The sequence below is a fragment of the Rana temporaria genome, chromosome 1 (assembly GCF_905171775.1).
Source record: "Rana temporaria chromosome 1, aRanTem1.1, whole genome shotgun sequence".
In the NCBI taxonomy this organism is placed as follows: Eukaryota; Metazoa; Chordata; class Amphibia; order Anura; family Ranidae; genus Rana; species Rana temporaria.
The window spans coordinates 130,403,063-130,428,380 of NC_053489.1; the positions used below are offsets into that span (position 1 = coordinate 130,403,063).

The following is a 25,318-nucleotide window of genomic DNA, read 5'->3' on the forward strand; positions in this document are numbered from 1 at the left end:
ACATGTACGGTCGTCAGTACAGACCTACCGTACATGTCCAGGCGCCCGCCGTCCCTCGCATGCGTCGAATGACTTCGACGCATGCGTGGAAGCCTTTAAATGGCAGGCCCGCCCACGTCTCCGCGTCATCGCCGCGGCGACGACGCGGACACGCCCCGCGTAATTTTTACGCGCGGACTTCTGTACGATGGTGTGTACAACCATCGTGCAGAAGCCCTCTGGCAGACATGTACGGTGAAAACGGTCCGACGGACCGCTTTCACCGTACATGTTTGTTCGTGTGTACCCGGCCTGACACATGCGGTGGCTATGTGCGCTGTATACATTTGTATGTAGTATCAGCTAGGAACAGTATACAGCACTGTATTGCGGCAGTGGTACAGGGACTTCACGTTCTGCTCCGGAAACAAAATCGAGTTGAGCTGAGCACTGGTCAGCCATTCACAGGAGGCTTTGTATTATATGAATTAATACATTGCTTCCTCTGGCTAAGGTGGACAGGGAGGCAGGTGACTTCACAATCTCCACCTCAGTCACAAGCCTTCGACAGAAGCCGGCCCGGCTGCCATATACACGGGCCGAATGTCGGCCGGTTTCTAGTGAACCGGCTGACATTCGGCTCGTGTGTACTAGAATCAGTATTTAGGAATAAAAACTCTTTATAAGGCCTCATGCACACAGGGCGTCTGATTAGCCCCTCTGAAGCTGCTTCAAAAAAGTGGTAATAGCCATGTATTGCGCAGACGTTGAAGTGTGTCGAGCATTAAAGTGGAAGTTAAGTAAAAATTTATCTAAAGCTAAACCTACTCCAACCCCCATTCTAAGCCTATTCTACATAATCCCATTAAAAAATGATGTGTATACTTTCCTATTCTGAAGGCAATCTGGTCCAGCCACATGATCACCCTTGCGGCCAGCTGCAGTGAAGAGGGGAGATTGCCGACACCAGATGCAAATGCCTGAGAGATGACGTCACCCATAGGCTTACTGTGGGGCATCTATTGTCGGCTGTCCCTTCTCTACACTGAAGCCGTTGCTGACAGTGGATCATGAGACCGCATTGGAGTGGCTTCAGAATGGGTAATATACAAACCTTCCTATAACAGGGTTAGATAGAATAGTCCTAGAATGTGGGAGTAGGTTTAGCCTTGGCTTTTGCGTGAACGTCCACATTAATGGATCCCATTGGTCAGAATATTAATTTGTTCTGGCCAAGGAAATGCATTAATACCCAAGCGCTAGATGCATCTAGTATTTAGGCGCATTCAGCATTTTTTTCTGCTCTTCAGCTCCTCTCCTGACGCGCCTTTGCGTTTTTTTTTTATGTCCGCCTCTAAACGTTCCTCTTCTTATACCCCTGTTAACACCTATGTGTGCAGGGATATGTAGGCTTACATAGCGGTACTTTTAATGTCAAACCTCTATAAAAAAATCCATAAATATGGCTGTTAGGTAGTCTTTAAGTAATGGAACCAAGGGTTGAAATGCACTGTAAGCTGAACTGTAAGAGTACTAATCTACTTAGTAGAAATAGTGATCCGATATTTAGTACTATGCTGTTTACTTTTAGGGCACTCCAAAAGGAAAAGGGGCGTCCATGGAGCTGAAGAAGAAAGGGATTGAGTCTGTAGCTCTGAAAGAGTCTTTTTTTTTCTAATGCTAGCCATGAACATGCCAATTGTTAACTGAATTGAAGGATCCGCAGCTTTTTGGCATATATCGTTTTAATCAGCTTCTGGTATCAAGCGACCAAACCATCAAAATTGAAGTGGAAATGATCAAAACAACCACAGTGCCTGTGAAATCAAGTTCAATCCAAATTTCAACTATCAAAACATTTGCTGGACTGTTTATTCCCATGCATTTTTTATTTCGCTCTGAATTTTGTGCCACAGATTTGGCCAGCGGTGGCAAAACTGCTAAATTTTCCTCCCACAGAAGCTGGTTCTACAGAACATGCTAGATAGATTTCAAACATGAATTGAAGGGTTACTTCCATTTATGTACTCTTATAAAATATATACCAGCTTTTTGAGTCAGATTATTTTGTGAGGTTGCCATTGGGGTTTGGGAAGGAATTTGTTTTACCTTAAAGGAATTGTGTAAAGGAATTTTTTTTTTTTTAAATAACAAACATGTTATACTTGCCTCCACTGTGCAGCTCGTTTTGCACAGAGTGGCCCCGAACCTGGTCTTCTGGCGTCCCTCGGCTGCTGTCTCGTCTCCCCCTCGCAAGAGCTCATCACCTTCATGCAAGCTCGCATGGTGATTCTTGCAGGCGTGCTCCTGTGATACAGCCGGCAGCCATAGCCGCTCACTGTATCACTCGGCCCCGCCCACCGGTGCGCGGCGTCATTGAAAGTGAATGACGGCAGCGCCAGCCAATGGCTGCGCTGCTTTCAATCAACCAATGAATGAGTCGAAAAGCAGACTGAGAAGCCTGCGCGTTCACGGCGCGGGACTTTCGAAGGGTTAGGTAAGTAAACAGGGGACTCGGGAGGGTCGCTAATGCTGAGATGTTTTTTCACCTTAATGCATAGAATGCATTAAGGTGAAAAAACGTTTACCTTTACAACACCTTTTAACGTAGATGTAAACAATAAAGTTGGCTATAGATAGATTGAAGTTCAAGCTTTTCAGCATGGATGGCCCGATCTTCATCCAAGCCTGGCTGATCTTTAGACTGACCTCTGTTCAGTGGATAAGTTGTCGATCAGCAACTGTAGCCGATGATCGGTCTCGGTGGGGGGGGGGGGGGAGAAACAGGTGGATGGAGGAATCCTGTTTTTTTTTTTTTTTTTTTTGTTCAACTCACTGGCTAAACAAAAAATAAAATGAACAATCCTCTATGGCCAGCTTAAAGTGTTACTCTTTAGTAAAATCAGTAAACAGTAAAATCCAGGCACTGCCCCATTGCAAGGGATCATTTTTCTATCCTGGTTGAGCTTTAAGTCCCCTTTGACTTGAAAGTCGAGCGACTTCGACGTGACTTTAATCAAGGCCTTAAAGGGTCACTAAAGGAAAAACATTTTTGGCTGAAATGACTGTTTACAGGGTATAGAGACATAAAAGTTAACTGATTCCTTTCTTTTAAAAATGATTAAAAGTAGATCAATCATATAATGTGCCTCTAGTTTCACTTTCACTTTTAAACTGGCTTCATGTTTCTGTGAAGTAGAGAGATACAGAACAAAAACAAACAAATCCAGGGCAGTGTTTTTGTTTTTAAAATGAATCTGATTGGTTCTGGGAAGTTTTAGACACACAGTAATGACAGCTTAGACCACCGTGAGAAAGCTCCCAGTATGATGGTTATAAGGAAACAGACGAGCAGGAAGTGTGGAGATCACAGCAGAATTACAGCAACTTCAAAGCAAAAACAAACAATGAGGACATGAAACCAGTACTGCAGTAAGGTAAAGGAAGCTATTTAGATAAAAAAAAAATTTCCTTTAGTGACCCTTTAATCACGCATCAAAGTCAGACCAAAGTAGTGCAGCAACTACTTTGAAGTCGTCCAGATATTAATGGTACTCATTGGAAATCATGGGGTATGACTTGTCATGCGATTTTGCAATCCCAAGTCACACAAGTGTGAAAGGGGTCTAAGGATTTATGCTTATGACATTTACAAAATCATTTTATAATCACTGTTTATTCAAATAGGTATGTGAAATAAATGACATGGAACTGCTTTTTAGTTCAGAAGGACAAAGAAACTGTTTCTGAATGCCCTTTTCCAGTCTGTGTGTTGGTATTTTACTGATATTCCTTTGTTGGTGAGGAAAACAAAGAATTCTGTGCAGTACAATTATTTGGCATGACAGAACAATTGGCAGTGAGAGCAGATAATTACGGTGTGAACTAATTTATCAGACACCAATATAGCAGTGATAGCTGGCTCATGCGGCACTCGCAGGGCGATGAATAGTACGGCAGTCATGTTTTAACACTTTCTTCGAGCTCACTTGGCACTCGTCTCGCAGCATTGTGATTTATAGTTGAAAGCTTTAAAATTTTCTAATAACCATTTGGTCACTTAAATTAGTACGCCATTCTAATTATCATGTCTTCACATTTGTCATTAGATGTTCAATATGTGCCATTGGTGCCACAGGGGCATATGTTATATCTTCTTGTCTTGGTGGATCGGAAACCTGTCCAGATTTTAGGAATTGATCATTGACGGTTCGCTTTAATTTAGATTAGGCTAAATAGCCTTAGGCTTTATGTAAAATTAGAGATTGCTTGTTATAAGTTTGATCTATTTTAAAAAATGTTTCAACAGGTGGCCTAATAAATGAAAGCATCCAAAAGAAATGTTTGTGTTGATTATTGCAGTTAGTCATATTCACCGATCACGTTTCTGCCATGGGGGGTTATTTACTAAGACGAGAGAGTGCAAAATATAGTGCAGCTCTGCATAGAAATCGATTGGCTTCCAGATTTTAGGCTCCATTCACATCAATGCGTTTTTGGTTGCTTTTTTTTTAGAAATGCAGGACATTTTTTTTTAACATGAATTCCTATAGAATATGTACACATCAATGCATGTTTTTGTGCCTCTGTTTTTGGAAAGGGTCCATGACTTTTTTTTTTTTTTTAACGCGACACTATTAGTTTTTTGTTTTTTCAATGGAGAGGCTGCAGAAAAGCATGTAGTGTTTTAGCTTTTTGCGTTTTTTAAATCTGCCCAGCAACAAATGTATTATTATTATTTTTTTAGCTCACTGTGGTGTGTTCGCACCTATGCATTCTGATTCTCTTTAGTGCACTGGCAAGGTATGCCGTTCAAAATAAATGCCACTGCAGATCATGTGTTACGGTGCATTAACCACTTAAGGGCCGCCTCCTGCACATATACGTCGGCAGAATGGCACGGCTGGGCACAAGCACGTAGAGGTACGTCCTCTTTAAGTGCCCAGCCATGGGTCGCGACCTGGTCTGAAGCTCCGTGACCGCGAACCCGATCGCCGCTGGAGTCCCGCGATCGGTCCCCTGGAGCTGAAGAACGGGGAGAGCTGTGTGTAAACACAGCTTCCCCGGTCTTCACTGTGGCGCCGTCATTGATCGTGTGTTCCCTTTTATAGGGAAACACAATCAATGACGTCACACCTACAGCCACACCCCCCTACAGTTAGAAACACAAATGAGGTCACACTTAACCCCTTCAGCGCCCCCTTGTGGTTAACTCCCAAACTGCAATTGTCATTTTTACAGTAAACAATACATTTTTAATGCATTTTTTGCTGTGAAAATGACAATGGTCCCAAAAATATGTCAAAATTGTCCGAAGTGTCTGCCATAATGTCGCAGTCACAAAAAAAAATGCTGATCGCCGCCATTAATAGTAAGAAAAAAATAATTAATAAAAATGCAATAAAACTATCCCCTATTTTGTAAACGCTATCAATTTTCTGAAAACCAACTAATAAACGCTTATTGCAGTTTTTTTTACCAAAAATAGGTAGAGGAATACGTATCGGCCTAAACAGAGGGACATTTTTTTTTTATATATTTTTGGGGGATATTTATTATAGCAAAAAGTAAAAAATATTGAATTTTTTCAAAATTGTCGCTCTATTTTTGTTTATAGCGCAAAAAATAAAAACCGCAGAGGTGATCAAATACCACCAAAAGAAAGCTCTATTTGTGGGAAAAAAATTACGTCAATTTTATTTGGGAGCCACGTCGCACGACCACACAATTGTCAGTTAAAGCGACGCCATGCCGAATCGCAAAAACTGGCCAGGTCCTTTTAGCTGCCTAAAGGTCCGGGTCTTAAGTGGTTAAAGGAGTTGTAAAGGTAAAAAAAAAAAAATCCTAAATGGCTTCCTTCACCTTAGTGCAGTCCTCCTTCACTTACCTCATCCTTCAATTTTTCTTTTAAATGTCCTTATTTCTTCTGAGAAATCCTCACTTCCTGTTTTTCTGCCTGTAACTCCACACAGTAATGCAAGGCTTTCTCCCTGGTGTGGAGTGTTGTGCTCTCCGCATCCCTTGGACAACAAGAGAGTCAGGACGCCCACTAACACACAGCTCCTTTCTCTATCTGCAATGTAGAGAGCGTCCTGACTCTCCTGTAATCCAAGGGAGGGGGCGAGCACGACACTCCACACCAGGGAGAATGCCTTGCATTACTGTGTGGAGTTAGACAAAAGAACAGGAAGTGAGGATTTCTCAGAAGAAATAGACATTTAAAAGCAAAATCGAAGGATGAGATAAGTGAAGGAGGACTACACTAAGGTAAAGGAAGCTATTTAGGAAAACATTTACCTTTACAACCCCTCTAAGGGCTCATTTACATCAAATGCACATTAGAACACGGCACAGTTGTGTGTTGCAGTGCATTGGCATTCATTGGTAAATGCATCCCAAGACATATCAATAGTGTGCTACAACTCTCCCACAATATTAATCTGCAGATTGTGGAAAAATCACGCAGGACCTATTTAACTTTTTTTTGTGTGTTTAGGTGCATTGGCAACCCAATCAATATGCAATATGCCTTGATGCACAAAAATGCATGTGCTGCAGTGCCACCATGTTGTAATATGAATGAGAATGCAGTCTTCCTGTAGCAGCGATACGGAGTTCAGCCATGATTGCTAAAGGACGAGAGAGTGTGCACTGTACACTAGTAGATTTTTTTTAAACAAAAATTGTTATTAAAATTCTCAGTATTTTGGACCACTTGACAAATGTAATTTGAAAGTTTGTTTTCTTTTAACATACCATTTTACAATGGAGATCAATGGCCCTCTCTCCTAGATATTTATTTTTCCTACTAGCAGCAGCATTTTAGCAGAAAAAAAGCCTGATGCTTGGAAATGCGTGTTAGGTACGTCAAGCGCTTGAGCGTTAATTTAATTGGGCAGAATAATAATTCCACCTGTTTAGACATGTTTACATGTGTTTGCGCGCATAAAGTGTTCTGCCAAAATTCCCTGGGACGCGTTGGCATTGCCCATAAATGCCTCTAAACACCTGTGTATGCATGAACACATAGGCTAACATGCCGGGGTGTTTAGAGGAAGAAAGAAAAAAACACCCTGACACCCCTAACAGCAGCGTTAAATATGTCCAGTGTGCATGAGGCCTTAGAAAGTGTCTATAACAGTATGTTCACAACTACTTTAACCTCTTCACGACCGCCTAACACTTATACGCAGCATCCAGGAAGTGGGCTTTAATCCCAGGCACTGCACATATGTGTTCTTGTGTATGTGTTGGAAGTACTCTTGCTCAAACGTTCCCAGCACAGGGACCTCTGGTGACAGCCCCAGGTCTCTAGTAACGATCGGGACCTGGGGGGAATTGGACCCTGATCACATGATTGCTGTAATAGCCTCTGATTGGCTATCACAGTGATCATTCACTCTGTAGCCTGCCCTGTGTTGTTTTACTTTTGTGAAGAGGAGAAACAGACTTTCTCTCCTCACTAGAGGACGGGTGTGTTTAGAAAAATAAAAATGTCAGCACTTTATAATGTGTATTGAGTGTAAAGGCCCGTACACACGATCGGATTTCCTGACGGGAATTGTGTGATGGCAGGCTGTTGTCAGAAAATCCGGTAATTTGTATGCTCCATCGGGCAATTGGCGAATTTTCCGCCAACAAATGTGGGATAGCATGCTTTCACAAAACTCCAAAGTACAAACATGCATGCTCAGAAGCAATGCTAACCATAACACAACATTGGCAGAAGTTGCCCAAAGGATGGCGCTAAAGAGCTGAAAAAACATTTCTTTTTTTTCGTTTGTTGGCTGATAATTCTATGCCGTTTGTATGCAATCCAAGTTCCTGGCCAATGCCCTTCGGACAAAAGTCCTACGCTTTGTCCGCAGAAAATCCAATCGTGTGTATGAGGCTTTAATGTAGTTGCCAGCGTTGGTTTAAATTGGTGTCAGTGTGTCAGTTACTGTCGGTAGCTGTGGCAGTGTTATTGTCGGCGTGTTTTAAGTAAGAAAAAAGTTTTATATTTTAGTGTCGGTGTGTTTGGTAGGGAAAAAAAACAAAATGCGTACTATTGTTTGTTAGGGTACAAAATACGTAAAATGCACACGTATGTGGTATGACCACGATCGTTAGGAGTAGAAGAATTTATTTTGCAGGATTTTTTAGTGGTTATAGTAATGTCATAAAAATATACAGCCATGTTTAAAAAAAATTATATATATATATATTTTTTTACTATTTTGGGCCAGTTCTCCTTCATAATAAAAAAAAATCAGGAGATATGCGTTACCATGTACCACCAAATGAAAACCCAATCTGTCCTGAAAAAAAAACAAGCTATAATCCACCTGAATGCACTAGTAGTGATGACATATATAGTTTTACAAACACGTGTCAAAGTTGCAAACTTGTGATTGGGCATTAAGGTTTGTATTGATCCTGGTCCTGAAGGGAATAAGAGGAGATTATCCAATGGCTGTACCATCCTGGGATCAGGACAGGAGGGGCAGAGACTGCCATTAGGAGTTGTTTTGACAGACTTTGGGGGCTAACATGGCCTACATGTATGCACCTTATATTAAGCAAGAGATTTCTTCAGAACACATGTGCTTTTTTTTACGAAATGGGTGAACCAGCCCTTTAAATTCCTCTTCTTTTGCATTGCTCTTGCCGCTGCTTGTTTTAGAAAAGTGCTCAGAGACCAGAAAAGTGGCCATAATGGAGCAGCTGTTTCCTTCCTAGCTATGTTGTCGGGCAGCTATAGTACATGGGGTGGGCACAGTCCAACCTCATAGCTAGGCTTAAGAAAGACCTAGTAACATGGGACAAAGCACCACATGTACTTTTCCTTCATGGAGGACAGAACTGTGAGTAAAAAATGTCTAGTTCTTTAAGGTTTGCTTGCTGTTTAACTACGCGTTCTCTCAACTACATAAGTTCTTATGCATTTTTATTTGCAAGTCTGTTTTATGTGTGCCATGAACCACCTGTATCTGTGGTTTTAATTTCCCATGTTGTGCCCACTCAAGATAAATCCGCAGACTGCCATCATTTTGTAGATGATCTTTTTTTATGCACCTTCTTTTTCCCCCATTTAGATGTACATTTAGAGGAAGTCACTGATTGGCCAGGACTGAATCTCAAACTAGGGCAAGTGTCAGGGCTGGCACTGGACCCCAACGATAACTTGGTTATATTTCACAGAGGCAATCACGTATGGGATGAAAAGTAAGTACCATTACAAATCACATGTATTATCACAGGCACTGCATATAGAAGGTATACAAATAACCTTAACGTGTATTCTGGGACAGGAAACTATCTGGTTCGGCAAATGATAAGGTCACCATTTTACTCCGAGAACAGATGGCATTCTGGTGAATAAGTTAAAGTATAGCCCTGACATCTTCTGAAAAAAAATCTTTCATCTTTAGGAGACTCTTTTATGCCTATAAATGACATACCTCTCAACTTTTTGAGATGGTTACCATTGACACCTATTAGTAAAGATGGGTAGGCATAGGACACACCCCTTACCATGCCCCCTTACAGGAGCATTATACAAAAAATTGTTAAACCCACAGGGGCTCTTTTTTACCACTATTATTCCTTTATATTGGCTTTTGACATTTACAAATGCAGCAATTTAGAAATTAGATGAAATGTTTAGCACTGTGAAATTCTTTTTGAAAGATAAATAGTGCATTTTATATTCAACTATATAGATCAGACCAAAATGAGGGACACATGAGAAGGAAAGAGGGACTCCGTTCCAAATCGGGGACAGTCCCTCAAAATCAGGGACAGTTGGGGGCTATGAAATGAGAGTGTGTGTGATCTATGTTACTAGTAAGCCTAAAAAGCCTAAAGAGTGTCAACGCCCAAACACTTTATCCAAATGTGTTTTTGTTCCTGTAACGTTAAAAATGTTCAGGCTTTTTAATCTGGCCTGCTCTCAATTAAGTCATACCAGCAAAGTGTATCCTCAGACATTTATTTCCCAAGGTGACAACACATATTCAATTCAGGTGAAGTGTTGTCATACTTTCCAGAGCACTCTTGAATTGGACTTCAAGTAATTACCAGCCACATCTTTAGAACATGCAGAGTTCATTCAAAGAGTCTACAGAATGTGCATAGGACAGGGGGATTTATCATGAACATAGAAAGGGGAATTTTTTGTTGCATTAACAATGCAATGCTATGTTGCGTACAAGGCTTTACAAAACAAAGTATTCTTTTATGGGAGAATAATTGTACTTTAATGGTGCAGTTTCTGGTGGCTATGAGCAGATTTAAGTACAAACGTAGGGGGGGAAAAAAAGGCAGCTGGTTTAGATGTAGTTGCCTCCATGTAAGTCCCCCATAAGCCCATACATTGGTTATATTGCTGGTTGAATGAAAACAATTATCCACCCATTCAATGTGGATGGGGGAATCCATCCCGCTGTGTTATTGTATTCTGAAAGCCGCAAGCCTTCCCTGCCCTCCAAATACAATGTGCACAACCAGCCTTCCCATACATGGATCAAAATGTGGTCGGTCCCTGCTATTCTATCCATGTATGGCCGGCTTTAATCACATGGTCACCCATAGCTTCCCTCTCTCCTGGAGTTGGAGAGAGCATTTGTGTTATCTGTAGAGAATCTAAGTATAGAAATGTTTTGAGGACTGTTAATAGTTTATCTAAACCCTAGAAGAAAATTGTTATATTATACAGCTTTTCAGTGGTGAACCACCAGATATGGTGGGTGGTTTTAATTTCTTTTAAGGTTTTTCTTCCCCTTTATATGTATTTAAGATTCTTACCAGTAACACACTTCCTGCCCAAAGACAACAACACTTGTGCATTGTAATGCATCTTTTGAAGTATGACTAAAGGCAAAAGTTTTTTTGGATGGAGAGCAGAGGGCCTAGACCACCTATTAGTTTTTTTTATTGCTGTTTGTGCTACCATTAAGGGAGAGTCATCCTCTCTATTTGTCCTGTTTATCATTGAAAGCAAAAGTAAAACAACAAATCCCACATTTTTGGATTGTCCCCAGAAAAGTAATAGAGGGGGAATTTTTAAATTGGGGCACTAGTTCTAGTGACCCTGAGAGGGACTCAAGGTATTCCGATAAAGAAACACTAAAGAGAATTTTTATTTTTTTAAAATAACAAACATGTTATACTTACCTCCACTGTGCAGCTAGTTTTGCACAGAGTGGCCCCCAAACCTGGTCTTCTGGGGTCCCTCGGCGGCTGTCTCGGCTCCCCCCACAAGAACTTTCCACCTTCATGTGAGCTCTCTCGCATGGTGGTAAGTTCTTGCGGGCATGCTCCCAAGATACAGCCGGCGGCTATAGCCGCTTATTGTATCACTCGGCCCCGCCCCGGTGTGCCGCGTTATTGGATATGATTGACAGCAGCGCAAACCAATGGCTTCGCTGCTTTCAATCAACCAATGAATGAGCCAAGAAGCCAGCGCATTCACGGTGTGGGACTTTCAAAGGGGTCAGGTAAGTAAATGAGGGCGCGGGGGGGCGCTAATGCATTAAGGTGAAAAAACATGCACCTTTACAACCCCTTTAATTTGCAGGGATTTGCTCTCACAAGTGAATGTAAATCTCCCAAATGGGACACAGACAAAAACAAACAGGAGCTATAACCTTTCCCTACTCTATCAAAAATCAAAAATGGCTGTAAACACTGCCTGGAAAATTGGCGCAGTACAAGCAGAGAACACAGGATAATAGACCCTCACAGGATTTAAAGTGGTTGATGAGCCACGCTAACCTGTATACACCAACAGTACTGCTTCCTATTGCAGTGTCCCCCTCTGTGTGTGATTTATAAAAATAAATGCTGCAAATACCTATTTTCACACCCAAGATTGCGTTCACATGACTGGCCAGCTTTCTCCTTTCCTCTGGTGACAGATGCAGTGAGAGGGGCTAAGATTCCCCTGCTGACTTCAGTCTGGAGGTGAGGAGGAGAGAGCTGGCTGGTCATGTGACACCTCTTAAATGAGGTGTTTACAGCATTTATATTTATAAATCATTAACAGAGTGCTGATGGTGTATACAGGTTAGTGTTATGCAAGCAGCAGGAGGGGCGGCACTGTCGCGAGCAGACAGACAGAGGGTGGAGAACACAGGAGCAGATAGCAGGCCACTAATGATGGAGACACATAAACTGACCACAGTGTCAGGCTCAGCAGCAATAATACAGCATGGTCAGTTTACAGAGGGGTGGGTAGAAACTGGCAGGATCAGCCAGATGTTTTAGGTGTTACAGGGGGCCAAATGACACAGGACAAGCACAGTGTCATATAACATGCTTTAAAGGAGCAGGATCCATTTATTATTTTTTGGGGGGTTAAACGCTTTAAGGCAGGATAAATAAATATTTTTATGTATTTGCAGCATTATTTAAGTGACAAATGAGGAAATGTGCAGAGATATACTACATCTGTTTGATTTTACACCTTACATAAAATGAGGAGGGAAACCATTAACCTGCCTGGCGGTCTTCCCGAGTCTGACACGGGGTTAGATTTTCCTGCTGCGAGCGGAAACCCCGTGTCAGACTCGGGCTTGCCTCGCTAGATCCACAGGCACAAGTTACTTACCTTGTCCCTGGATCCAGCGATGCCACCGCGCTGTGTGAGCGAGTGGGTCCTCGCTCGATTCACACAGCGTCCTCCTGTGCCGCCGATCTCCGTTCCCTGCGACGTTACGACGCACGGGGACGGAGAACGGCGCCAAATTCAAAAAAGTAAACAAACACCTTACATACAGTATACTGTAATCTTATAGATTACAGTACTGTATGTAAAAAAAACACACCCCCCCTGTCCCTAGTGGTCTGTCCTGTGTCATGCATGTCATTTTATATAATAAAAACGTTTCTTTCTCCCTGCAAACTGTAGATTGTCCATAGCAACCAAAAGTGTCCCTTTATGTCAAAAATAGTTTTAGATCAGCTAAAAAACAGCGATAATAAATTATAATCACTTGCAGAATTGTGCGATAGCGATTTGTGGGGAAATTCGTCATAAAAAAAAAAAAATAATGACAGCAACAATTCTGCAACTGAGCAAATTTCAGTGATTTTGATTTGATTACATTATTGAATAATTTTTATTATAATTATATTATTATTTGTTATAATTATTTATAATTATTTATTATATTATAATTTATAATTTTGTTTGTAAAAAAATGTCATACCCGGGATGCCTATTAGAAGCTTGTTTGGTCAGATTTAAGTGAGTTATTTCTAAAAATTACAGACCTACAATATAAAACGCCAAATTTCCTTGCAAATAATGGTACCGCTTTTAGCATGTTTTTTCTGACAGAATCATACCGCCAGGGAGGTTAATAGAGAAAGATTGTAGAAGGTGGTTGTTTATTACTTTAGTATTATCCTAAAGCCTTGTTCCCATTGGGCATATGAATCTGTGCCTCATGTGAGGGCCTTGTGTACCCACACAGGGATTCATAGGTGTTCCATGCATCCATTCCCTGGGATGCAGCAACTTCATGGACACAGCCACTTCTCTCAATGTGACATCCATGGGGGTGCATGGCCCCAGTCATAGCCTGAGTGAATTCAGGGTTGTGTACCCACACCTGCACAGATGCCACATTGGGAGCAGCGGCTGTGTTAGTGCAGTGTGTATGTGGCCCTTACATGGTGCATGTATTCATACCCCCATATATATATATATATATATATATATATATATATATATATATATATATATATATATATATATATATATATATATATATATATATATATATATAACCAACATTAAAAATGTTAATAAGATTATAACTATTCACTTTCTGCTTTAAAACCTATCTAATAAAAATGATATTAAAAAAAAACATACATATTTTTTTTTTTTTCTTTATACATTTTGGCAAATGTCGCTTGCCTGAAAATGAAGCCTGCGATGTCACCGCTGTCTCTACTGGGTGTAAACGTCCATCTTCAGTTCTCTTCCGGGGCCGCAGACTCTGGCTCCGTGACTGGTCGGTGTCGCGTGATGTCACTCCTGCGCATGCACGTGGGAGCCGTCAGTCACGGCATGACCCCTTTAGAAACGGCACCATTGCGCCCTTTATAAAGTGCACATGCGCAGAAGACATGGGCGCACAGATATATTGTAAATATCTCCTAAACCGTACTGGTTTAGGAGATATTTCCAGCACCTACAGGTAAGCCTTAATATGGGCTTACCTGTAGGTGAAAATGGTTGTATAGAGTTTACATTTATAAGATGTTTTTTTTGTTGTTTTTTTGTAGTTTTGTTCTTAAATACATTTGGCTCATTGCATTTACTTGCATTCAAACTGGAAAAAATAGAAATACAGGTATAAAACATGGTGTTGAGTAGTGAGGAAGTAAATAAACTTGGAAATGGCACCATATGTCGCCACATATTTTATTGTGCAATGTGTTTTCCACAGTTTAAAATCTGTCTTTATGCAGCTGTAAATGCCCTTGTGTAAGAGGCCTTAGTCAGCAGAGAGGGCATGAGTTCACCTGCAGAAATGTACATTAGCGTGCCATTAATGTACAGAGGATAATTGAAGTGGTCGCTACAGTTTAATTTCCCCAAGGCTGCTGTATACATTGAGTGGGGACCAAGTGCTGATCCTTGTGGCACAGAAGGGAGGGGTAAGACTAGTAAAATGAATGAACTTTGCCAAGTCTTGGGGTCTTTTATCTGGATGGAACAAAGAGATAAGATAATAGGACCACTATAATAAGATGGCTGACAGGTCAAGGTATTAGCAGGAATCGGTGGGTACATGTGGTACATGTAATATTAAGAATAGTTTTAGAAGAATGGAAGTGAAATTGGGAGAGATCAGTCCTCAGGAGATTTAATATACGGATGTAATGAGATCATCAGAATGTACTTAAATAACCGTGGTCTCTGCAGGATTGATGGGCTGAAACTCTAGATACTGGTTAAAGCTTGAAAATATGTATGTGCTTTAAAGCTTAATGCCTGGTTACATGTACTGTAATAAATACTCTGTATGATGGCTGTTTTTCAGGCCACAGGATTTGTATTTTTCCATCCAGTCCTGATATTTTCACAGGCCAGACAGATTATTTTTTTCGGACAGTTTCGCTCTTCTTTCTAGCCTGTGATTGGATACTAATAGCTGGATTCAGGTAGCCGGGCGCATCCTTGAGGCAGCGTATCGTATTTACGCTACGCCGCCGTAAATCAGAGAGGCAAGTGACTTGCCTCCTAAGTTACAGCAGTGTAGCGTAAATGGGGCCGGCGTCAGCACGCCTAATTCAAATGAGGATGAGGGGGCGTGTTTTATGTAAATGATTGGTGACCCGACGTGATTGACGTTTTTTACGAACGGCGCATGCACCATCCGTGTACATATCCCAGTGTGCATTGCTCCAAAGTACGCCGAAAGGACGTATTGGTTTCGACGTGAACGTAAATTACGTCCAGCCCCATTCACAGACTTGCACAAACGAGGTAAAATTTTCAAATTTCGACGCGGGACCGACGGCCATACTTAACATTGGCTAGGCCAGCTATTTGTTGGAATAACTTTACGCCGGAAAAAGCCATATGTAAACAAATGCGCCGGGCGCACGTACGTTTGTGAATCGGCGTTTCTAGTCATTTACATATTCTACGCCGAACTCAAAGGAAGCGCCACCTAGCGGCCAGCGGGAAAATTGCACCCTAAGATACGATGACGTAGGAGACTTACGCCGCTCGTATCTTAGCCTAATTTAAACGTATCTGGTTTCCAGAATACGCTTAAATTAACGCCGGCGTTGATTCAGAGTTACGTACCTGAATCTGGCTATAAAAGAGCAGCAGCAGACTGTGTACATCTGATTGGTTTATTTGTGCTAAATCCTCATCTCCCACTCTAACGTTCTGTTATGAAGAGACTGCTACAAAGTCAAATGCAGGAATTGAAAAATGCATTTAGTGATTTTAAAATGAGCACATCGGTGTATTGATTGGTACCTTCTTTCTGTCTACCTAAAGTTCAGCTTTAAACAGGGCCAGATCAGTAATTGGCATCTGTGAAGACATTTCTGTCTTGCTACTGGAGCATTATGCGTCTTTTAAGCATTTCTATTGCTCCTTCCTAAATGACAACCTCCTACAAAATGTATTGACAGTCCTTTTAGAGGTCACATCTTTAGTGTACCTTGCACTAAAGGAACATTGCTGCCACCAAATGGGAATCTGAAAGATGTCATTTGACTCTGAGATCACCTTCATAGGTATCATAACATTTGTTGGAGATACATGAAAGCATTAATTTAGATAATGAAATACTCATTGCACACCTGTAAAATAAATGCAAGCTTGTATTGGGAAATAGTAATGTAAGATAATTTTGATGTTTGAAGAACAGAGATGATGTTAAATATATACATATCATTGGTGGTGGTTTGTTGCCTGGTTATAAATTTAGAAAAAAAAAATATCCATGTATGGCAGTTTGTACATGGTTACATTGGCCTAGCTTGGATCAAAGTAACTATGTATATATCATACCTGTGGGATCCTGAAAAGCTGAAAGTCACTGTAGTAGACAGCGTTACTCCAGTGATCTTCAAAAGCCTCTGGGTCCCATGCCGAGTGGCTGTCCTGCTGCATTGTAAACGCAGGAGGTTGCTCGCTCGGAATGGGTGTCATTCTGGGAAAACTTTCCATTTCCTCAGTGAATGCAAAGTGTTCTCTGATTGGGCCAGGTAGAGAAGCGAAGGGTGATGTCGCAATCTCCACCTTGTCCAGTCAGAGAACACAGAGAATTCATTGAGTAACTGAGAAGTGTTCTCTGAGTGGCACCCGTGTTGAGTGCACACCCTCCTGTGTTCAGTAGGCAGCCACTCACACAGGACCTAGAATCTAGTGGCAATCTCTGTATTCATGGTACCTACCACAGTGATTTCCGGAGGGATCCCAGACATGGCACATAGGGTGACCACATTTCCAAACTGCCATTCAGGGACCCCACCCCCACAAAAAGATGATTTTTGACATATTTTTTGCCGATTTTTGGGGCAGGGGCATATGAAATCAGCGGGCCTGTGTGCAAGATTTTGGTGGGACCTTCCTGAGATACAAATGAAATCCTGTGTATCTGGACTAAGGGTCTGTTTGTACCAGAATGCTGTGAGGGAATCCTGTGTTTTGTTTCCCATAGCGATCTGTAGTAGGTGTCAACTTAAAGCGGAGTTCCGGCCACAATTTCACGTTTTAAATATAAATACCCCTGTAATACACAAGCTTAATGTATTCTAGTAAAGTTAGTCTGTAAACTAAGGTCCGTTTTGTTAGGTTGTTACAGCATTTAGACACTTTATAAAACAGAAATTGACTGGGGCCATCTTAAGTGTGGGCATCATGAAGCCAGACTGTATGACTTCCTGGATTTCAGCCTTGCAGATCTCGACACATGCTCAGTGCTGCACAAGCAGTGTCGGATCAGGTTTCAGCACCTGTGCTGTCCAAGTCACATGATTCTTTGAGACTGGGGAGTGCACAGACTCCTGGAAAGTTATACCCACTACATTCCCAGGAGTCTGTGCGGTGTAGGTTAGGAAGCATTAAGCACCTAGGTGCAGGAAGTGGGAAGATTAACTATTCTGCCTAGCAACAACACTTTGAAGGCATCTAAAAAAAATGTTTTTTTTCGTAAAGGACTAATGAAATTTTTTTAAAACTACTGATGTAATGTTATATTTATGGGTGGAACTCCACTTTAACCTCTTCACACTTTGCCTCCTGGCACATACGATCCAGAAACTCCAGTCAGACTGCTTGCAGAAACTAGGAAGGAAAAGTGCCTTGTCGTCGTAGGTTTTGAGGCTGTGGGGGTTATTTACTAAAGGCAAATCCACTTTGCACTACAAGTGCAAAGTGCACTTGAAAGTGCAGTCGCTGTAAATCTGAGGGGTAGATCTGAAATGAGGGGAAGCTCTGCTGATTTTATCATCCAATCATGTGTAAGCTAAAATGCTGTTTTTTTTTAGTTCCTTTCATGTCCCCCTTAGATCTACAGCGACTACACATCCAAGTGCACTTTCAGTGCAATTTCAAGTGTACTTTGCACGTGTAGTGCAAAGTGGATTTTCCTTTTGTAAATAACCCCCCTGTGTGTTTCTATTGATGCACACATTATAGAGAGAGACTACTTTAAGCCCTGCATGCATGGGTGGCTCCATAGGATGCTGGAAGAGAAAAGAGCCACCCTGAAACAGGAAACCTGAAGCAGCGGTCATGGGCCCCAGCTTAAGCAGGAACATAGACTAAGATTGAAAGATGAAGAAGCTGCAAACTCAGTAAGTGATTACCATATATACTCGAGTATAAGCCGACCCGAATATAAGCCAAGGCACCTAATTTTACCACAAGAAAACTGGGAAAACGTATTGACTTGAGTATAAGCCTAGGGTGTCCATCTGCATGCCTCACTTTGCCTCACTGTGCCCATGCCTCACTGTGCCCATGCCTCACTGTGCCCATGCCTAGACTGACGTTTAACATGGGAGTCTATGGAAGGGGTGCCCGGCTTTGAAAAATTGGTGCTCCCCAGCCGTAGGTCCTCCAGACTGCAAACTTTGCACACTTGTAGAGGAAGAGTTGGGATACATGTGTGCCAAGTTTTACGGCCGAGTCCAGGAGACCTACGACCGGCTGGTACCGGGTCCCCAAATTTACCAGAGAAATTACCGTTTAACATGGGAGTCTATGGAAGGGGTGCCCGGCTTTGAAAAATCGGTGCTCCCCGGCCGTAAGCCCCCCGGACAACAAACTTTGCACACTTGTAGAGGAATTTGGGATACATGTGTGCCAAGTTTTACGGCCGGCCACTGGGTTCCCAAAGTCCGGGAGATCAGGGGCAAAAAGGTGACTTAAAGCAGTGGTTCACCCTCCATAACAACTTTTTAGCATAAAATGAGGCATAGTAGCGCGAGCTACAGTATGCCTGTCTTTATTTTTTTATCCCCGTACTCACTGGTCACTCGTAGAGACAAGATTACGACTCCCCGCGGGGAATGGGCGTTCCTATGGAGAGGGAAGGTGATTGACGGCCGGCTCTGGCACGTCACGCTCCCCGAAGACAGCCGGAACAGGTCTCGGCTCTTCACGGCGCTATACGGCGCCTGCGCACAGACTATGCGCAGGCGCCGTGAAGCGCCAAGTCCTATTTCGGCTATTTCCGGAGAAGCGTGACGTGCCAGAGCCGGCCGTCAATCACCTTCTCTCTCCATAGGAATGCCCATTCCCCACTGGGAGTCGTAATCTTGTCTCTACAATTGCACAGTGGGTACGGGGATAAAAAAATAAAGACAGGCATACTGTAGCTCGCGCTACTATGCCTCATTTTATGCTAGAGGAAAAAAAAAAATTGTTTTTTTTATTAATAGGGTGAACCCCCGCTTTAAGTATAAGCCGCGGGGGCATTTTCAGCACACAAAAAATGTGCTGAAAAACTCGGCTTATACTCGAGTATGTACAGTAAATTAGCTGCTGGAATTGCTTAGAAAACGGAGGGTAAAAATGAGAAAAATTAAAAAATTAAAAATTAAAAAAAACCTACACACTCTACTCCATGCTATCGCATCAGCCCCACATTGGCTCTGAGCAATCACATGACCACTGATCACTCAGTTCTTGGTCTGCTCGGAGCACAGAACAGTGACTCTCAGGATGGTGAGGAGATGGGCACAACCAGCTGGGGCTCTCAGCTGCAGGCTGAGAGACAGAGACAGCTGTTTGGATCCCAATAATATGGTCAGGTTCCTTCCAGAACCTGAAGCTGCTCTGCCATGTCAGGTGGTAGCAGGGAATAGCCAATATCGACTCATTCTGGGTCTTGGGAAAGCAAATTAAAGGGTTCTCCTGTAACCCACAAGGGAAGCAAGGCCAAAAATGCTTTGGCTATACTTCTGTTTTGATAACACTGTAAGGTTAGTGTGTTAGTGTCTCTTCATGGAAATCATTGTTTGTCCAAAGCATGACACTTGCTGAAAACTTCTATATCCTGCACTATGTACTCAAGCAATGATCTTACTTGCAGTGGAGCGGACCAGATTCAGCTTCACTGCGCCAGAACTAGTATGTGGTTCCTAAGTGACAAATTTCCCTTAAAGGAAACCTGTACTGATGATAAATGTATGTAGGCTGCCATTGCTGATCCACTTCTGAAAATGCAAGTTGCTTTGACTTCAATACTACAACAATAATGTATCCAGTGAAGTCCGAATTCCTGATCTACATACTTGTTTGAGTCAGTGAATCAACAGACAACCAGGAGGTCAGCCGGAGCGGCTGCCTATTACTTTCGGTACAGGATTGTTACTTTCAGTGGCATGTGTATATATTGCTAGCTTACTTTTATTATTTTGACTTGTCTGCCCTCTAGTGTTCATATGTAAAATATGTTTTTTGGAAATCTGTCAAACTTCACAATGGGAATATATAGGCGCACATTTACACTTTATTGCAGTGTAATGATGTGTTACAGAACTTGGCTCAAATTGCATTGTGTTGCAAGTGTGGGGTCAGACCATACATATTGCATGGGCTGCTAACACATCAAAATGCAGTCAAGATCAAACATGACCTATTTTTCTCAAAACTGAACTTTCAGCTCATCCCTCTGTTATTGCCTTTTATATCACTTGCTCCTCCCTATTAGATTGTAAGCTCTTATGAGCAGGGCCCTTAACCCTCTTGTATTTTATTGTATTGCAACTGTACTATCTCCCTTTATGTTGTAAAGCGCTTTGCAAACTATTAGCATTATATAAATAATAATACCGTGCTCCACGATGCACAATACACACTTTTTCTTTCTTCTCCCCTTGCTTTCCTTTCTTTCCTTGTGTCCCAAAGCCCTGAAAAAAGAGTGAAAGGAAATCCCTTCAAAGTAAGGGCATCCTCTTTATTACTATTCTAGGGACAACCCAACATTTGGGATTTTCTTTTACTTTCAGTGACAACGACAAATAGAGAGTAAACCTCCCTGATGCACAGACAGCAATAAAAACCTCACAACACAATCTCCTGCTCTTCGGTGCTTAGACTATACAGTAGGTAGGTGGTGCAGCCAACCCTCTGGATAAAAGGTGGAATGCCAGTGGTCTTGCCGCCCTCCTCAGAACAATGGGTATCCTTAGAACTGAAACATAAAAAGAGGAAAGGAGGGCGCACCGACCTTGTGCATTACCAACGATAATATTTATTAAAAACTGTAACAGCTGTAGCCATACAAACGTACGTGTTAAAAAGGCTTTTCAGTACACCAGCAAATGGAACCATTTCTCTAGACACCTGCAAATTGGACTTGATATTGGAGGAGAGCCAGATGGCATCGCAAACGGCTAACGTGTTTCGAGGGAGAACCCTCTTTCTCATTGCCAAAGCGGTGAATTCTTTGACTCTGAGGAAGAGGATCCTCCTTCGAAACGCGTTAGCGATGACATCTGGTCCCCTCCAATATCCAGTCCAGTTTGCAGGTGTCTAGAGACACGGTTTCATTTGCGGGTGTACCGACAAGCCTTTTTAACACGTACGTTTGTGAGTATGACTACAGCTGTTATTTTTAAATAAATGTTATCGTTGGTAATGCACAAGGTAGGTGGGTGCGCCCTCCTTGCCTCTTTTTATGTTTCAGCAATAAAACCCTGACAGGTGGTTCTAATCTCTGCCCACTTTATCCAAAACAACAAAAAAAGTTTGCCTTCAGTTATACTTTTAAATTGACCCTAACCTGTATAGTTCTGATGGGACAATCGCCATGAATTGTATGTGAAATTAAAGTTTGATGTAGATTTTGCAATATTACTGCTTTATTATGTTCTTACATGAATGTAAAAATCACCAATATTCTATTTTTATTTGTGTTTCTTAACAGTTCATTTGACAGGAACTTTGTTTATCAAGCAAGAGGAATAGGAGCCATTGAGGAAAGTACTATACTCACTGTCAGTCCCAACAGTTCCACAATTCTACGGTCCACAGGCAAAAATCTGTAAGTTTAGTAGCTTTGTGTTAAATGATTATATTAATATGCAGTTGATTCGCAAAGCCACACACGCTATCTGTTTATAATGTTCTCTCATGAGGGTTTCACTTCAAATATTCAGTTTATAAAATAAAATAAATATCCTTACATTTTTTTCTGCATGGAATAATCATCCTTTAGGGCGTGCTGTAATATGCAATTACAGACCCGAAGAAGGAGAGTTGATGGCAGGCTTCCTCTATCTAGTTACTATACTGGGCTGCCTGTCACCTTTAAATGAGAAACAACTAAGCACTAGAAGCCAATGGGTTTTGGGAGTCTTACACTCATTTTATCAGGCCTGTTCCTGCACAATACATTTTAGGAGAAGGCTCCCTGTTGCAGCATCCAAGTATTAACAAAAGACAGAGCTCCCGAAACACAGCTTCCAACGCTTTAGTTTTATAATAATGATTCACAGGAGTTTAGTGTTATCTGTGCTAATCTGCAGACTGGCAGAGCTCCTCTTTTTATAAGAGAAGTATGGTTGGTTTGTTTATTTTTTCCAGAATCATACTTACCTAGGTGGATGCTGCATCTGTCCTCCGGCGCCGCTGCACTGAGAACCGAGCGATCGAACACCACCGATGCACCGATGGCTTGGTTCTCTCAGCTCCCTGAGCAGGTGTCCCAATACTTTTGGTAATATAGTGTATCTGCATGGATTATTTTTCCCCAAAGGTGAACTTCTTAAAATGCCAAACAGGAGAAGTGGAGGGTAGTGGGTAAGCCATTGATGTTTCCCTCTCCGTGTCAGAGCACCCTCAATTTTAGGTGCCCGTTTTAGACCCCTTTCAAACTATACAGCGTCAGCGGTAAAATGCCGCCATTTTTACCGCCGACGATATGGGTGGATTTGCGGGCATTTCGGGCATTAACGGGGCGAATTTAACCCGCTAGCAGCCAAGAAAGGGTTAAAACCGCCCTTATAGCCGCGCTGTCCCATTGATTTTAATAGGCAGGAGCAGTGGAGGGAGCGGTATACACACCGCTCCAAAGATGCGGCTGGCAGGACTTTTTTTTACCGTCCTGCTAGCACAACGTTCCAGTGTGAAAGCCCTCGGGCTTTCACACTGGAGACAATAGAGCAGCACATTTAGGGCACATTGCAGGCGCTATTTTTAAAGCTATAGCGCCTGCAATACGCCCTCAGTGTGAAAGGGGTCTAAGTGATGAGCTTGGATGTGTTGGACTAGTATGCAAAACAGTGTGTGCGAGCCCTCCAGGAAAATCTTTTTTACTGGCCTAATCATCTGCAGGTGAGGCATTCCTTGCTGCGCAGCAGCACAAATACGAGGGGCATATATACAGTATATGTGCCGGGCACGTGATTGGCTCAGTACAGGTGGGTTTGGATGCTAATCCAACACACAAGAGCCCATCACTGGTCCCGATGTGCTTGAGAGATGGTTGAAATGTATTAGCAGGTATTCGGTGCCTGCTTTTTGTTCTTGTTTTAAAATTTTACTATCCAATGAATACCTATAAATACCTTTTTAAATTAGATTTCCGGTCTTAAAATTTTTCTAGGAATATTATTAAAAATTCTGTTAGGTTGAACAGCTGTTTAATGACCTCTCATGCCGCGTACACACGACCATTTTTCGGGTTCTAAAAAATTACGTTTTTTTAATGTCATTCAAAACTATCGTGTGTGTGGGCTACAGAGCATTTTTCGGGTTCTAAAAAATGTCCAATTTTTTTTTCGAACATGCTCTATTTTTTCACAACGTTTTTAAGGTTGTAAAAAATGGTCGTGTGTGGTCTTTAACAACGTGAAAAATCCGTGCATGCTCAGAAGAAAGTTATGAGACGTGAGCGTTCTGGTAAAAGTACCATTCGTAATGGAGTAAGCACATTCATCACGCTGTAACAGACAGAAAAACGCAAATCGTCTTTTACTAACACAAAATCAGCTAAAGCAGCCCAAAGGGTGGTGTCATCCGCATTGGAACTTCCCCTTTATAGTGCCGTCGTACGTGTTGTACGTCACTGCACTTTGCTAGAGCATTTTTTTTTTCACGATCGTGTTTAGGCAAGGCCGCTTTAATGATCGGGTTGAAAAAAAATTGTTTTTTTTCTAGACCCTTAAAAATGTAATTTTTTAGAACCCGAAAAACGGTTGTGTATGCGGCATCAGAGCTTATTCATACCAGCCCAAACGTTAAGACACTGCAGGCTGATTGCGTTGTGCTGGGGCGATGAGCCATGATGTCACACAATGTTACAACATATGGCACTGTATACTTTTTTTTTTTTTTTTACATTTTGTTAGGGCCCTTTCACACGTACGGACAAACGGTCCGTTTTTTACAAGTCCGTTTACGGACTTGTAATGTATCCCTATGGGATTGTGGACGTTAGCGGATGATGCATCCGCTAACGTCCGTAAAGATCCACCTCCGCAAAGATCCGCTTTTTCAGACGGAAGAAAACCCTATTTTTCTTCCGTCTGGTGGAACGGATCGGATGAATACGGACACACGGTCCGTATTCATCCGATCCCCCATAGGGGAGAGCGGAGGAAAGACAGGGCGGTCTCTGCACAGTATGTGGGGACCGCCCTGTCTGCCGACAGCTCAGCGGGGATTTACGGATGATCCCCGCTGAGCCGACGGACACACACGGGGCGGATCAATACGGATCCGCTCCGTGTGAAAGGGCCCTTAAAGGTTTTTATGCAGCACACCGCACCTCACAACAGAATAGAAAACAATTCTTATGTGCCCTAGTGTTGAGCCTGTGCATTGATTTGGGCAGATTAGCGCAGTTCAAAGCAGATGCTTTGAACAAAGCCTTACTGTTTTAATATGAGCTAGCATCCACGTTTGATACCATATACTGTATACTGCTTTGTGTAACAAACATTAGCAGATTTATTCATTAGCCCAATAAGCAAAAACTCTTATTAACCAATTAGCATGTCCCTTTTCAGATTCAGGCTTTAGTAAATGAATATTCGATTGGTTGATATGGGTTACATTTTACCCATCATAATTTCTTGCTGCATAATTGTTAAGGAGTCTTTTATATGTCCATTTAAAATAAACAATCATTTTTATACAATAGTATAAAAAATATTAAGAAAGCTGTACAACCCTAAATAAAAATTCAATGTTGGAACGTTGTTTAGCTGGGGATTAGCAGGGGCTGTATGCCTAGATCCATGGGGCTGAGTTATGCATATGCTTTTCTTATGCAGTTCTGTGTTGGTTTTCCTTTTAATGAATATTCCCAACACAGTTGCCTTATTGAATGGCACTTTAATTAAAAGGCTGTGACAT

At 42.0% G+C, this 25,318-nt stretch overlaps 1 protein-coding gene across 5 annotated transcripts in view; it reads left to right on the top strand.

Annotated features, from left to right (window-relative positions):
• The window catches only part of PAM (peptidylglycine alpha-amidating monooxygenase), a 290,095-nt gene that overhangs the window by 215,467 nt on the left and 49,310 nt on the right, over positions 1-25,318 (top strand). For all 5 annotated transcript variants that reach the window (XM_040342875.1, XM_040342893.1, XM_040342903.1 and 2 more), the window contains 2 exons: positions 9,057-9,186; positions 21,885-22,001. In XM_040342875.1, coding sequence (XP_040198809.1) covers positions 9,057-9,186; positions 21,885-22,001 — 247 coding nt within the window. The remainder of the gene's footprint in view (positions 1-9,056; positions 9,187-21,884; positions 22,002-25,318) is intronic.